The following is a 16,270-nucleotide window of genomic DNA, read 5'->3' as shown; positions in this document are numbered from 1 at the left end:
GTACAAGTCATTCACTGTCCCATACTGCACTTATTTCATTAATGTACATATTCCTTATCTTTTTCTTCTGTTCCTAAGATTTGCTATGTAATTAAGCCATTAGTCCCAATTAAAGCAACTTTCTTTTTGCCAAGTGCCACCCCCTCACACTGATTCTTGCATGCCTACTTCACACTATCTCCACAGGTGCCACACTCCATACTGCCATCACCACTCTGCCCACCAGTTACCTGTCCTGCTATATGTCACCTGTCTGCCCTCCCACCCTATTGAATATGCAATGTGCATCATGCATTAGTGCAACTTGCAACGCTACCACATATTAAAATGTTATGTCATTGAAATGTAATGTCTCCCTAGGCCAATGACTGACTTTTTCCAGCATGCAACCCACAACAGTTGACTAGCTCCTAGGTGAATAAATGCAATCTGGTGTAAGGAAAGATTTCTAAATGTCTCATCCAGTGTAGGGATCTAACCCGAGACAATTCAGTTGTGAGCCAATTGTGCAGACCACGGCACTATCATAGGTAATACTTACTGAATGTTATGTCCTTAGAACTGTAATAGTATCGTTTCTCATCCTTGGGTTTGTTCATAGCCAGTAGTTGTAGACCAGATACTATCTGGTACCCAAAGTTAAGCTCTAAATGTTGTTTGTATCCTGAAGGATCAATCTTTCGAGGGGTACGCTGCAACAACAAATGTATACTTTATTAGGTTGTGATTTTTCTTGGATACTAGCTCAATTCATAAAAGTAATAAGTGGGAAAATGCATAAAAGATTTTATTAATTACTCTCTAATCATGCAGTACAGAGTAGCATACATGACTCCATGTGTGCCTGCATCTTCCCCTTCACATACACTGCACCTCTCCTCCATTTGCACCCGCACCTCTCCTCCACTTGTACCTGCACCTCTCCTCCACTTGCGCCCGCACCTCTACTCCACTTGTGCCCGCACCTCTCCTCCACTTGCGCTCGCACCTCTGCTCTACTTGCGCCCGCACCTCTCCTCCACTTGCGCCCGCACCTCTCCTCCACTTGCGCCCGCACCTCTCCTCCACTTGCGCCCGCACCTCTCCTCCACTTGCGCCCGCACCTCTCCTCCACTTGCGCCCGCACCTCTCCTCCACTTGCGCCCGCACCTCTGCTCTACTTGTGCCCGCGCCTTATGAAGAAGAGGTGTGGTCTCATGAGGAGGGAAGGTGCAAGCACACATGGAGGGAAGGTGCAGGCACACATGGAGGGAAGGTGCAGGCACACGTAGAGGGAAGGTGCAGGCACACGTAGAGGGAAGGTGCAGGCACACATGGAGGGAAGGTGCAGGCACACGTGGAGGGAAGGTGCAGGCACACGTGGAGGGAAGGTGCAGGCACACGTGGAGGGAAGGTGCAGGCACATGTGGAGGGAAGGTGCAGGCACACGTGGAGGGAAGGTGCAGGCACACGTGGAGGGAAGGTGCAGGCACACGTGGAGGGAAGGTGCAGGCACACGTGGAGGGAGGAGGGTAGCTACAGGGTGCTCTCCTGTAGTGGGGAGCACCTGTAGCTCCCCACTGTGGTGGGGTAAGAGATGGTACAGGTACATGTGGAGCTCAAAGTCTCCTCCACAGCTTCCAGCAAGCACTATTCAAAACAATGTTTGGACAATGCTTAGCAGTGCTTTATAAATATATTTTATATATCTCTAAAGTCAATAAACAATACAGGTTGATATCACTGATGAACCTCAAAAATTCCTTTAGAACCTCAACATAATTCCAGACCTGGTCTGGATTTGCTGGAAATCTTTGAAGCTTCTTAAACCTGCAGTAGCAGAATATTGTTATGGTATTGTACAGTATGTACAGTTCAATACTAAGATTGAGCTTGTGGGAGTAAGGAATTGGCAGGTAGGATAGATCAGGTGTGTGGGATTGAAGGATATTGGGTGGGCAAGAGTTAGGGTCCCCAATTAGGGCAAGAGTCCCCTTCTGCACATGAGGGGATCAGGCAGGCAGGAGGTGGAAGGGAGGAATCAGGGTGCACAATGTATCAGCCAACCTGATACCTCGTGCCACAGTATAGTAAAACCAGGCATTACTTCATATCAATAATACAGTACAATAAAAATAAATTAAAATACAAACCTAACCATATGCCTTACATTATTGACTCTCCTTTTAAGATAGCCTGTAAACTCAAACCATCAATCCATCAATCAATTCATAAGGCCTAACCTTGCCTCTTATTTTTGGTGCCTTGGATAATTTTGCTATAGTGAGATGGGGGTGAAGAACCCGAGTGTCTGGCATGCACACGCCCTTCTCTGAGAACACGGTCCGAGCACTTTCCGCTACCTCCATCAACCGCTGGTACTGCTCATCTTCAACTATATTTGCAAAAACAACCTGAAAAACTTGTATTATTACTACCTCAATTACATAGAACTGGTTGAAAGGTATACACCTGCTTAAAAAAAAAAGATTTTATGTATTTACTGCACATGTTTATATGTTCAGTGCTCCCTCAAAAATGTGGATCATTCCAGACTCGATGCAAATTTGTTTCAGCATATTCAGACATACTGTACAAATAACATATAACAATACTTTTGTGTTCATATAAATAATAATAAATAAATAAATTTGTCCATTTACCTTTTTGTAGCACAGGCTGGTCTTTATTACCTAGAGGCAGCAAAATAAACTTGTACAAAATACACCAACCCACCAACAGGGTGAACACGATCTAGTCTTGTTCAAATCATGTGATTTTGTGGGCCACTGAGGACTTGTAAGAACCAACTCTCTTAACAGTGTCATCTTCCCAGAAACATCACCCCCATTAAGACTCCCTATACCCATACCCACCCGTTCCCGACACCCACACACTCCCGACACCTACATTCACCAACTCATTCCCGACACCTACATTCACTCACTCACTCCCAACACCTTCCCAATATCCATTCCTGACACCCCTCTTATCTCCGCCCCAACTGCATTCCCCACTGGTATCTGGAATATTCAATAAATCTGAATTTTGGCATAAAAATCTGGTGGGTGGATTTGATGTGCTCATTGTTTAGAGGGATTCATTATATGGAGGTCCAGATTATCGAGAACACTTTAATAGGCATCTGAAGTCACTTTAAATATTTATGTATACATGAACTTAATCAATCATTACAGAACTTAAAAAAAACCAGCGTTGAATGTAATGAAACGCCATTTTCTGGGTGAGCCCCGGAGGCTCCCTGGAGCTTATCGGGCTAATGTGTGTTATGTTAGACCGGGACATTAGCTAAGGAGTTCAGACCTACCAGGGACCAGCGCCAGAACCTGGCCCCTTCAGAGAGGTTTCAGGGAGCAATGGCCCTGGAAAACCCCATATGGTTGGGGGTTTTCCTTATCTGCCATCGACCGGGGTTAGGCACCCAGAAAGGTAGGCGTAACAAAACAAACCCCACATGGTAAGAAACTACAACAAAAACCGAACAGAGAGGTAGAAAACTCCCTACAATCCCAAGGAAACAAGCAAACAAGCAAACATCACACTTTACTGCCGCGCCGATCGTCCGCGCAGCCCTCCCCACCCCGGGAGGGGGAGGGGGGAGCCCCGGACCTACTGCGCCGGCTGCCAAGCTCCAGTTCGGAAGCTAAGCTTCAACCAACGCGAAAAAACCGCCGACCGGTGGGAGGGAGGGTTTCCAGGGAGCCTCCGAGGCTCACCCAGAAAATGGCGTTTCATTACATTCAACGCTGGTTTTCTGTGGGGAGCCCCTACGGCTCCCTGGAGCTTCATACCCAAAGAGAAGGAAAAGAAAGGGCTAACCCGGGAGGCGGCCGCCACAAACTCTGCAACGCAAAGCCAAGACAACCGGTCGCAAACCTGCGACCCAAGGCAACAAGAACGCCCAAGAACAGACGCACATATGGATGGGCGGCCAAAAACCTGTGCGACCCACAATTCCCTGCGCCCGAAATGAGCCCGAGACGTCACCAACACAGCAGCAATTGCTGCAAACGTCTGAACAGCACGGGCGCAAAGACAGACCGCAGTAAGAAGGAAAACACTGCGGACGACCCGGGAGACCCGAGCCCTGAAAACAGGAAACGAAGGAACCGGATCAACCACAGCGCATCCCCAGGCACGGTACGCCGACAACAGCAAAAAGCACAACTGGACAACACAGGACGCACCCCCCGGCCAAACCAAACAAGCACCAATACCCCAAGAACCCCTCCGGAAAGCAGCCGTCTCGACCGTCGCCAGGACAGAGAAAGGCTGCACACCAAGAAAGCTACCACCAGTACCAAAGAGGAGGAAACTGAAACCGAAGGGGCTACCACAAACTGAGGGGAAGAGAAGAAGGCACCCTGAACAAGGACCAGGATGGCTCAGGCGACTCATGAGCAGGCCGGAGGGGAAACAAAACGCGAGAAGACGTAATAAACGTCATACAGTCTCCACGACGAAGCTCGCAGGTGGGACACCGTCAACAAAGCCACCTGAACACCATAGAGATGGCGATACCTGCGTCAAAATACCAGACGCGAAGAGCCAAAGAGAAGGCCGAGCCAGTCACGGACAGGACCGATTCGGCCTGCTGAAAGAGGCGAAGCCTCAGGAAAAACGCCCCGGGTACGGACACCTATCAAGCAGCGTCTGAAAAGAAGGCCGGGCCGGCCACAGTGGAACCATAAGGACTGTTCGTGGGAATGGGCTGCAACTGAGCCAGAACCCGAAGCAACAGCTGGACCGGGAGAAGAGGTACAGGTACCCCCCACCTCGACCAGGCCTGCCGAAAGCCTCCACCGTGAAGTCCTCGCAGGTGGGAAGGGCGCCACAAAACGGGCGACGCCTAGACCACGCCGACCCGAAGACGTCCATGGCCAGGAGTCCATAAGCCCAACAGAGCCAACAAAACGAATCGGCGACGACTGGCCAACCCACGAAGAGGAATGAACCGAGACAGCTGTCCACCAGGACGCAGGACACACCCCGGACACGAACCACACGGTTAACCAAACCCCCTGTGGTTCCGGCAAGAACCACCAGAGAACAGTCCAAACAGAGCTGAATGGTAGAGTACATAGTGACCCAACCCCTCCGAAGCGCAAACCAGACAGCCATGAACACCTGAACCGGGCTGTGAGCCCGACGGACAGACAGACTCCATCAACCTCGGCCGACCTGGTGAGCACTGGTCACAAAGCCCCAGCCGAGAGACGACCCGTCCGTGAACACATCGAGCGAAGGCTCGGGGAGCCGCCAAGGCACGGAACCCCGAAAACCCCAAAGAGGAAGCTGGTGACGCAGCACCAACACCAGATCCCCAGAGGAACCCAAGGAATGCAAGAGGCGGAAGTGGAGTCTCCGTAGGAACCAACCGACGCCGGAGCCAAACCCGACTCCGCGGGCAGACAAGCACGCCGAAGTGCAAACTCCCGCACAACCGCCCAAGCAACCGCTGAGCAACCCAGGACCCCCTCCTGAACAGCCAAAGGCGGGACCACAGCCACAGTAACACTTCTGGAGGGAAGACAATGAGGGGCCCAAGAGCCTGAAACAAGGCCCAGGTCCGAACCCGGGACGGAAACAGAAGGTAAAACCTCCAGATCACCAGGAAACCAAACCCAGCGATCTGGAAAGAACCATCCCCTGGCGAGCAGACAAGCGGACTGACTGGGAGCCCACTCCAGCCAGTCGTCGAGGTAGGCCAGACACCGAATCTCAGACGCAGACAGGGCACTAAGATCCGGTAAAGATGCAAAGAGTATACAAAGTGCCCTTCACAAAATAGGGAATGCAATAAAAACAGCAAACCTGAAGCCCCACCACCAAAGCATTGTATGACAATCATATGAAGACATATTATGACATATGACAATCATTATATGACAATATGACAATTATAATCAAAGCATTATATGACAAAGAGTGCTGGGAAGACGGGACACCACGAGAGTAGCTCTCATCCTGTAACTACACTTAGGTAAGTACACATAGGTAATTACCAACCGTGCTAGCCCCAGAAAAACTGGAGAGGAACGTGCCAAGAAGTGACCTGGAGGTCCAGGTCCACCATCCATGCACCCGGCCCTAACAGAATCCGAACAGGAGACAACAGTCCTCCGAGCAGGGCAGAGGATCCAGGGCGCAGACGGAAGTAGTCCAGAAGAACTGCAGACTGGAAAAGCTCATGACTGCAAAGAGCAGACGGGAAAAGCTCATGACTGCAAAGAGCAGACGGGAAGCCCAGAAGGATGGGGCGGATCGACCACGCCCCACGCACCCACGAAGAGGAAATGACGAAGCGCAGGGAAGAAGCCCACCCCGCCAGCTCTGAACCCCCCCCAAGGGGGAGAAGCCGTCCTCCGACGCCAGCAGAGGCCGGAAGACAACCCAAAGCGCCCACCAACAGCGGGACCAAGCGAGAGGCAACAGAGCAAGCTGCTCCCCCAGCGCCCACTCAACAGAGAAGGGAACAGAACCCCTTCAGAAAGAAAAAGTACACTACCGAAGTCATGAGGAGAGACTACGGGAATGAAACCACACTTCGCTGGAAGAGGAAGTGAGGGGACCTGATCACCACATACAAGATACCCAAGGGAATCGACAGGGTTGAGAAGGACAGGCTATGTAACACAAGGGGCACACGCACTAGGGGACACAGGTGGAAACTGAGTACCCAAAAGAGCCACAGATAGAATTAGTTTTTTTTTTTTTTTTTTTTTTTTTTTTGAGTGTCAGAATGGGAACGGGAAAGCACTAAGAAGTAATGTGGCGACTCCTCACACAAGTAACGAGGCTGACCCCCATACAATGTCACATGTAGACATGACAGAGCCAAAGAGGCACAGGAACCGATACACCTGTTGACGGACGGTTGAGAGGCAGGACCAAGGAGCCAGAGCTCAACCCCCACAAGCACAACTAGGTGAGGACATATATTGTAAAAGCACAAGCCGCCGACTAGTGGCAAAGAGCACTACGCCGGCCAGGCAAAGAAGGCACAAAACTGCATCAAAAGGCCCACCTCGACAGCAAAACCACAAAGTCCCAGCACAACCACAACATGTGCCAAGACCCAAAAAGCTCAGTCTGCAAGCCAGGAAGACCCCGGAACCCCAAAAGGCAGAACCGGGTCACACGAGGAAACAAAGTCCCCTGAACCCACAAAAGGGGGCCCAAGAGGAAGAAACCTCCAGAACGAAACCAAGGAACCCAAAGGAACCCAGAATCGAACCAGGGGGAGCCCAAACCACCACATTTGCCGGCGGAGAACACCACTAAAAGGCAAAGCACAGACCCCAGCAGAACGCCCTGGGAAAACGGTCCCAACAGACCGAAAACCGAGGGGCAAGGTGTGGGAGCAAGCATACCAGCCAGGGGCACTGAGCCTAAACCCAGAGGCTCAGACCCAAAATCAACACCCAAACGTTCCCAGAGGAACAGGCAACGGCAAGAAAACACCAGAAAAACAAAGAAACGACAACAGGAGAACAAAAACCCTGCAAATTTTTTGAAAACTCACCAGAGACGCTCGCTCGCACACCCAGACGCATGTAAACAAACCGCAACGCCGCCCTGGTGGCCACGCCGTGAAACCGGCAGACGAAAATGGCCGCCAGCAGGGGCTGTGACTGACGCTTAATACACAAAAACACGCCAGCAAATGTGGGAAGCTAGCAGACTGGAAGGGCGAAAAATGCCGCCCAACAGCAGAAAAACCCCTGAAGGGGCAAAACCGCCCCAGAACTGCTAGCAGGCAACCCCCACAGCCCCGGGAACCAACAACAGAGGCCCCGGGGCAGAGCCGTCCTCCAAGCCCTCCGCCCTTAAAGAAAAGCAAGAGCCCATGGGAAAGGCAACAAGAAAGGGCCGCTGGTAAGACCCAGAAGCCTTGGCAGGAGGCACAGGCTCAAACCTCCGTCCCCAACCCGAACGGGGCATCCCCCGAAAACCGCCCGAGTCTCTGCCGCAACTGAACCCCGCCCCGACCCCGAAACCCGCAGACGGTCCGGAGCCGGGAACATGGAGAGAAAGGGGCGAGCAGCACCTAACCAAACGGGGCGGCCACGGGCATTCGAGTGGGAAACCAACCTAGCATGTTGCAGCAACCTAACCTAGCTTGCAACACGGATGCCGCCTGTACTCTGAACAGTAATAACATCAGGAGAGTACTGGAGAACAAGCAGAGAATCACTCGCAAGACTCCGGGTCAAGGTGTCAGTGACCCAACAGGCAGCATGACGGAGGTAAAAATGGCGACTGTCACCCGGAGACAAGGGAACAGCAACCAACGATCCCGTTCAAGACGGGTTGGAACCCGGAAGACACATTCAATGGTCCCCCGAGCCCAGACAGGGGTTTCCAGGGCCCGTAGGGTAACAACTACGGGAAGCCCGGGCAAGGTGTTGCTAACCGGTTAAGAAACCCAAACATAACAAGAGGGTAGATTATAGCACTGAAAACCCATGAGACGTGTACAAGCACGGGGGCCTAGCAGAGGGCCGCCAAACACTACCAGTGGAACTATAACCACCTTAGGCAGACCCCCACCAGACAAGAAAATGAAAAACAAAAGAAAAACCCCGCAAAAGTACACCGTCTCCAGAGGCAACAGAAACCGGCCGCCGCTTAGGTGGCACGCTGCGCAACACCTTGACGCCCTAACCAGCACAATACCAATCCCTACCCAGGGCCAAACAAGGGCCCCAAGCCCCAGCTGGCCCCAAGGGTGAGGCAAATGCCGAGCAGCAAGAACCTCTACGGGAATGGTTCCCGAACGCCCCAGGGAAGATAACCCTGTAACGCAAGGGCAGTACTCACAGGGCGCTTAGGGAAGTCAGCCACTAAGCACATGCAGCCCCGGCACTGATGAAGTACTCCTGGCCACCGCACACCACAACACACGGTAGTGAACGCCACACAAGGCAAACACCGCCTAGGAAACTGAGGCCAGAGAAGCGTCAATCCCGGTTGACATTAGCGAACGAACTGGAGATTGGCAGCCGGCGCGGTAGGTCCGGGGCTCCCCCCTCCCGGGGTGGGGAGGGCTGCGCGGACGATCGGCGCGGCAGTAAAGTGTGATGTTTGCTTGTTTGCTTGTTTCCTTGGGATTGTAGGGAGTTTTCTACCTCTCTGTTCGGTTTTTGTTGTAGTTTCTTACCATGTGGGGTTTGTTTTGTTACGCCTACCTTTCTGGGTGCCTAACCCCGGTCGATGGCAGATAAGGAAAACCCCCAACCATATGGGGTTTTCCAGGGCCATTGCTCCCTGAAACCTCTCTGAAGGGGCCAGGTTCTGGCGCTGGTCCCTGGTAGGTCTGAACTCCTTAGCTAATGTCCCGGTCTAACATAACACACATTAGCCCGATAAGCTCCAGGGAGCCGTAGGGGCTCCCCACAGAAAAATATACAATACATACTGTATTGTATTGCAATGTCAACAACTTTTTATTATGTATGACTAAAATAGTATCCTAGACTATCTACACAATATACAATTACTATCCTTAAAAATATTTGCATTGAACTACTGTTTTAAGTCATTAGTCTCTCTCTAAACTTAGTAAAACTATGTAATTTTAGACTTACGTGGTTTGAAAAATGGCTCACTCCAGAGAATGTCAACTTGAGCGGATTAGTGGTTAAGTCACCCATCAGCCTGCTGGCGCATTCGTCCATTGCTGACTGGGCTCTGTCAGGACGTTGAAAATTAAAAATTAAAACTGAAGTAAAGTTTTAGTTCCTCAATTTTATTCCAATCAATTTAGCTAATGCAGACAAATCAAATCTGAACCCACACACTAGCATTGTAACTCATATCTTTTAAATCAAGTCTGATCCACACACTAGCATTGTAACTCGCATCTTTTGTAATAATAAATAGTCCTTTAAAAACAAAACACACCTCAAGACTCAGGCACAGAAACTACTGCAGATTTCCAAGGTTCTGTATTGTGGTAACCATATTTTAAGTAACGACCTAACATGTCTCACTCATTTTTACTATAAATCTCATTCCATGGTCTGCAAATCTCCCACAAAACATTCATTTTATGTCCAAAAATACACCACAATACAGGCTAAATTCTGTAAATTAAATACATATTACAAAACTAAATAATATTGCAGAGCACATAAAACAACATATAGAATGAAGATACTCGCCATGGGTCAAGATTTTTCTCGACATATGATCTCGGAATAATGCCAGGGCGAGTATGGTGGTATGAAGGATGGACATGGAAGTAGAGTGCTAATAGTTTTAAACTTTCCATTTTAATGATTTAAAATTAATCATACTTCATTCTTTACTCTGCTCAAAATCCTTTAAAATATGCTTCCTCCTAGGAATGATGCTTGATGAAGTCCTGGCTATCTTCTATAGCCACAGCCAATACAAAAACAACAAAGTAGTCTGTCAAACAAAAATATGGGCTGTTTGAAAAATGTGGAAAATACTAGTACTGTACATGTAAAATGTAGGAATGCAGTGGGTCCAGTCTATGGGGAGACTTTTGTTTTGATGGACACCCTTTTCTATTGTATCAAGGTTGGAAAGCAGTTCTTTTCACGCCCAAGAGCTCTGCCCTACTGCAATCTGCTCTAGCATATCCCCACTGTATTGTTGTTGAGTCAATGAAACTTAATAGTTTAATGTACTGTATATACTGTACAATACAGTATTTTTTATGGCTTTATTAATTTTCTGAGAATGTAACTAATTTGTGTCATAAGCTTTTTACTAAAATACTGTACTATGTGGTATCTAAAAGAAGACCTTCCAATACATGATGGTTCCTAATGTGATTTTTATTTGCAGTGTTCACTTCTTTGATAATCTTATCTTATTCTCATTATTCATTACACCAAAACTAATGCATACTGCAATGCATACTAATGCACACCACAGCATTGGTAACATTTCACCATCAAATCCACACTTGGATAACATCTCGGTACACTATTTGAGTGCACTATTTAAGTGTACCAAACTCACACTTGAAGTGACTCCTCAGTGTCTATGTAGGCCACGAGAAGAGTGAGGTGAGAGGTGGCAGCATCCACAAATGATCTGGTCAGAGATTCATCGAATGCCAACATATCTTCCTGAACCTTGACAATGGCCTTGTGAATCTGTGGATAATAAGTACTGTACAACTAATATTAATAACTTGCTATAATATTATGTTAACTAGTGCTCTGGCAAATGCTTAAATTTAAAATTGTCATTGTAAAATAACCATAAACTGGGAAGTCTCACAAATGTGTGGAAATTAATATCAGCCCGTCGTCATAAACAAAGGCCCAACCCGCCAAACACACACCGAAACTACGATGTTGGTACAACGTTCGAACAAGTTTTAACCCCTCCTAACCAGTTATAACAACCAATATAGCAAGTTGTAACAACGTTCTAATACGTCCTAAACACGTTAAGCCAAGATGTAACAACTTTTTTACAAGTTGTAACAAGTGGAAAATAGAGACAGTTTCGGTTTGTTTCCAGGGAAGTCAATGCCATGCACCCGCCAAATCCTGTTTTTGAATGACAATGGTTTATACATGACTCAACTGACGCTGTTCAAACACTTATCGAACAATTGCTTTGCTGACAACTTTTCTTTGAACAACAAAGCTGCAAATGCTTCACCCACATACTACAAATACAAATAATCACCAACGGAACATAAACACCTAACCTAACCAATGCCAAAATACTGTATATACAGTATGCTAATATATAACAATATTAATATATATTTGAGAAAATTCCTATTCTGAATGAACAGCATGTTAAAATTGATGAATGCATCTTTTGGGTCGACCGCTAGATGGAATGGAATTGGTCTGAGAACAGGTTGATTAATATACACTTATAAACACAAATAAATGTCTTGTGCCAGCAGTAGCCACCCCATAGTATTTTAATTCAAATAATTTTTTTTTAATTTAAGCCAGACAAGTCCAGTACAGTCAAATGTCTTTAGACCGTGTTCACATTGTACATCACAGTACCATAGTACTGCAACATCTTTCTATATTTAATAAAATAGTTTGTACTATAATTCTAATTAGGAAAATATGTACATAACCTACATAATTTCATTCACTTTGGACCATTGGAGCTTTGAACCGCAGACCTAGGTTCAAGGCTCCAATAAACAGCATGAAGACATTTTAAGAACTTGGACAAAAATCAAACACCACTGTATTCACCTAGTTGTGCTTACGGGGGTTAAGCTCTGCTCTTTTGGCCCACCTCCCAACTGTCAATCAATCAACTGTTACTAACTACTTTTTTCTTTCCTCACCCCCCCCCCCCTTCCCAGGAAGCAGTCCATAACAGCTGTCTAACTCCCAGGTACTTATTTACTGCTAAGTAACAGGAGCATCAGGGTGAAAGAAACTTTGCCCATAGCTTCCCGCCGGTGCCGGGAATTGAACTCCGGTCCACAGGACTACGTATCCAGCATGCTGTCCACTCAGTCATCGGCGCCCATCATTGTGATAACTATCAGGTTCTACAATAAATTCTACACAAGTTTCTTAATTTATCAAACAAATTCTAAGAAATGTTGTGAATAACAGAAGCAGAAGACCTACAGTACAGTAGAAAACAGTACTTACATCAGGATTAGTTATTTGGATCCCCAGGAAATAGTTGGGCCTCAGGTTCACATTCTCACCATCCTCACACACTGCAGTCCCTCCAAGTTTTTTAGTTCGTTTTTTGCCTTTCTTTTTCTTTTTTTCCTCTTTTGACTGTTTATGTTTGCTTTTTTTAGCAGGAGGAACAGATTCTGTGATTTCGCTAATGGGTTTGTTTGAGTCGGTAACTTTTGAGCTTTCTCCAGATTTACCAAGGTTACCATCTGGAAAGACCTCACTGGTGGTAAGTGATTCACACTCGGTTTCAAAGACCCCAGATGAAATATTCCCACTTTCTGCTAAGGAAATATCCTGGTCAATACTTTCTGTCAAAGACGCATCCTGGTCGAGACTGTCTTGTGACACACTCATGCTCAGGGACATATTTGAGCCGAATGTCTTGGAAGGACCCTTGATTGGTTTTTCTTGATAACTACCATCAACATCCTTATCACTGAAATCCTTATGTGGACTGACAAAGGAGCCGGAATCAACTGTACTCTCATGTGACAAGCTCTGTTTAAAAGTATTTTCTTCATCTTTTTGTACAGTATTCTCAAACAATTTATGGTCAAGTTCTGAAGACCCACACTCTCTATGCCTGTCATTATTTTTCAATAAACCTGCACTGACAGATTCATAATTAACGCCACCTATGCTTATTCTGTCATCCTGGAGATGCTTTAAATTCAATGACTCGGAGAGAGATTCCTCTTGCTGAGGCTTCTTGGACGGAGGGCTCTCACCACTACTATCTATGGAGTCTCGCTGTCTCTTCTGTATTTCATTTAAAACAGCGTCAGTCTCTTCAATAGCATCTTCAATTTCTGAACTGTGATTACTATCCATTGTCCTTATAAACTTAAAGAACACTGAAAATTGTATTTTTCTTGATGTAGAAAACTTGGATATAATTACAAGTTGGTGTTTAGGCTGTGGAATGTGTTGAGTGTTGAATGAGCATGATGAGCACCTTCTTGATGCACAATTGTAATGGCCAAGACATATTCTAGCAGAGTAACTTGCCGACAGCTGTGTAGCTGGAAGAGAAAAATGAGACGTATATTTAAATTATGGAATATACAATACTGAATCATCGACATAACTGAATTTTCCTCTTTCCTGAGGTGAAATGACACTTGGCCTTAAGAAAGGAGAATAGAGATCCATTTCCAGGTGTTACCTATATTATGGGGATTTTGAATTTTCTCCCATTCCATTGAAATCAGACAACCTGGAGAAATTATCTGCAAGAACAATTGAAATCCCCCACGACCGAGGACAGCATTGAGGACTAAACACACACATTCCAGAAATGAGAATTCATAGCTAGTAGAGGTGTACCAATACCAATATTTCAGTCCATCATCAGGGTAAAGTGATAACACTGAGACACCAAACCCTCTCTCACATCACCTGGATAGTCATTTAGATATTTGGGATCATCTGTAAACATATTATGGTTCCACTAATAGCATTCTTGTAAATGGCAAAGTGAACCTTTGTCCTAAAATTGAATATTCTAAAGTTATAACTGTATTGTATTATAAATCAATGGTTAAAATTATAAAAAGTGTATGGTAAACTCGTTTTCTTTGATACAGCCACAACCCTAGGTTTTCAGTATAATGTGAACTCTAGGGGATGTTCAAATAACTTTCAAATTTCATATTTCACATATTTGAGAATAATACACTGTTTTAACCTAATATAATTTAACACTTTCGTGCCATCTTCACTTGGATGTACGGGCGGTTTATTTAAGCGCTTGTCGGATCACGACGTACATTTACGGTCCGTGTTATAGTGGGTATATACTACTCGATCGACTTGGGGTTTGTATGAATATGTTTGCCATTAAATTTCCGTTTTCTCTAATAGGCACAGTGCCTATTTGAGAAAACGGCAATGTATTGTAACTTAGAGGAGAGACTATTGAGTTGGTGACACAACGAGGGTAATCGCCCACTCCACACACTCTTGTGTTGGCCGCGATCATGATTCTACATTTATATGCATATGTCTGTGTAGAGAATTTTATTGCGAGTTCAGCGATATAAAATTTAACGCTGTAGGACTAATGTGGAGCTGACAACAAACAAAAGAGTATGAACATTTTGTAGCTGTTTGGGCGTACAGCGAGACAGCAAGTGATCTACGTTTTTATTTATTTCGTGATGGAATAGCTAATGCTTTGGTTACATTTTATACATATGATCTTGTAGAGAATTTTATTGCCAACACATTGATACCAAAAGGAAATACGTAGCTCGAGAATTGGTGTCAGGAAAGTGAAAAGATTACACACTGTTTGGTGTTTACGCTCATGAGAATAAAACGCCGCCCGCACAATGCGCAGAGTTTTTTCGCGGGTGCCAGGTGCATCAAAGTGTTAATTAACCTAACCAAGGACAGAGATCAGATAACAGCACTAATTACATTGCAGTTTTGGTTTTGAAGTGATTACACTGAGGGGTACAAACCCTGAGTGTTATATAATCATAATATAATTTAACAAAATGTTAGATTATGACAGCTTAATTTACATTATTTAGAAGGGGAAATAGCAAAGGACAACATAACTGATTAACAAATAATGAGTGACGGGGAGTAACATGGGGATATAGTAAACGGGTGTAAAATAGATCAACACAACAAATACAAATTGGATACTGGTATGTTTAGATTCATAAAAGACCTAAGTAAACCCTGGTTTGGCAACAGGATTAAAAGGTTATGGAACAAATTACTTGATAACATACAGTAATACAGGAGAATGCTGCATTGGCCCAACTGTAGGTTACACACATTTACCTGAAGGCCACTATCTTTCTAGTGGCCTCGATGGGGCCAGGAAAAAGGCAACTTGTCAAAATTTTCCCTATGGTTCCCGAGGATTTTTTACAACTGAATTTTGAGCTGGCATTTTGGCATTTATGGCTTTGGCAAGCAGACAGTCCCATGGGTTTATAACCCTATGGGTAAAAAAGCATCTCCTGTTTTGTCCTGCACTTTGGCTTGTTAAGCTTGAACCTGTTGCCCCTTGTGTGTGTTACATGTGACCTTTTAAAGAAGTGGTCTGGAGGGCTCAGCAGAATTAACCAAAGCCACCACAAGTTGGGTAGCTTGTGGTGGCTTTTGGTAATTCTACAGACCGGTCTGGAGTAATATTCTCCATCTAAATCTAAAATCTAAATCCAACTTGTTTAGTATTTTAAAGGGTCTCATTGAGTCTAGTTTGTATAAACATGTGCTACCTCGCATGTACCAAAAAGCCTAATGCAGTTTCTTCTATTCTTAGGCCCTGCCTCACAAAAAAGTGCACCAACAGCTATATAGAGCAACTTCTGACCAACCTCCCACAATTCCCACCCCCAATTTTACAACAACTCGCCACTGGCATACTAAGCGACACCCTCAACTTAGACCTAAACCCATCTCTTGGCATCAATCAGCGCCTCATCGCACACACAACACTAACCTCGTGAAATGAGAAGATTTATTTGTAGCAATCCTGAAGCAGCTGCCTGGCACACGGCCATCACACCTGCCTGTCTCGCGACATACCTGACACTGGCTTCGGATTGACAATACAGCTCGTCCACCTAATAATTTGTAAT

At 46.0% G+C, this 16,270-nt stretch overlaps 1 protein-coding gene across 2 annotated transcripts in view; it reads right to left on the bottom strand.

The window, feature by feature from the left end:
* The window catches only part of LOC123758655 (uro-adherence factor A), a 21,340-nt gene extending 5,070 nt beyond the window's left edge, over positions 1-16,270 (bottom strand). Inside the window, exons 1-6 of one of the 2 annotated variants that reach the window (XR_011230071.1) lie at positions 16,132-16,270; positions 12,630-13,690; positions 10,999-11,135; positions 9,591-9,693; positions 2,228-2,393; positions 542-692 (exon numbers count right to left, since the gene is read on the bottom strand). Coding sequence is in view for 1 of the 2 variants with exons in the window: in XM_045743183.2 (XP_045599139.2) it covers positions 542-692; positions 2,223-2,393; positions 9,591-9,693; positions 10,999-11,135; positions 12,630-13,690; positions 16,132-16,192 (1,684 nt within the window). In the remaining variant the exon portion in view is untranslated. Of the gene's footprint in view, positions 1-541; positions 693-2,222; positions 2,394-9,590; positions 9,694-10,998; positions 11,136-12,629; positions 13,691-16,131 lie in introns of both variants that reach the window. The other variant, XM_045743183.2, reaches the window with a different exon arrangement.

Source organism: Procambarus clarkii, chromosome 31, assembly GCF_040958095.1.
Source record: "Procambarus clarkii isolate CNS0578487 chromosome 31, FALCON_Pclarkii_2.0, whole genome shotgun sequence".
Taxonomy (NCBI): domain Eukaryota; kingdom Metazoa; phylum Arthropoda; class Malacostraca; order Decapoda; family Cambaridae; genus Procambarus; species Procambarus clarkii.
This window is presented reverse-complemented; position numbering and strand designations above follow the sequence as displayed.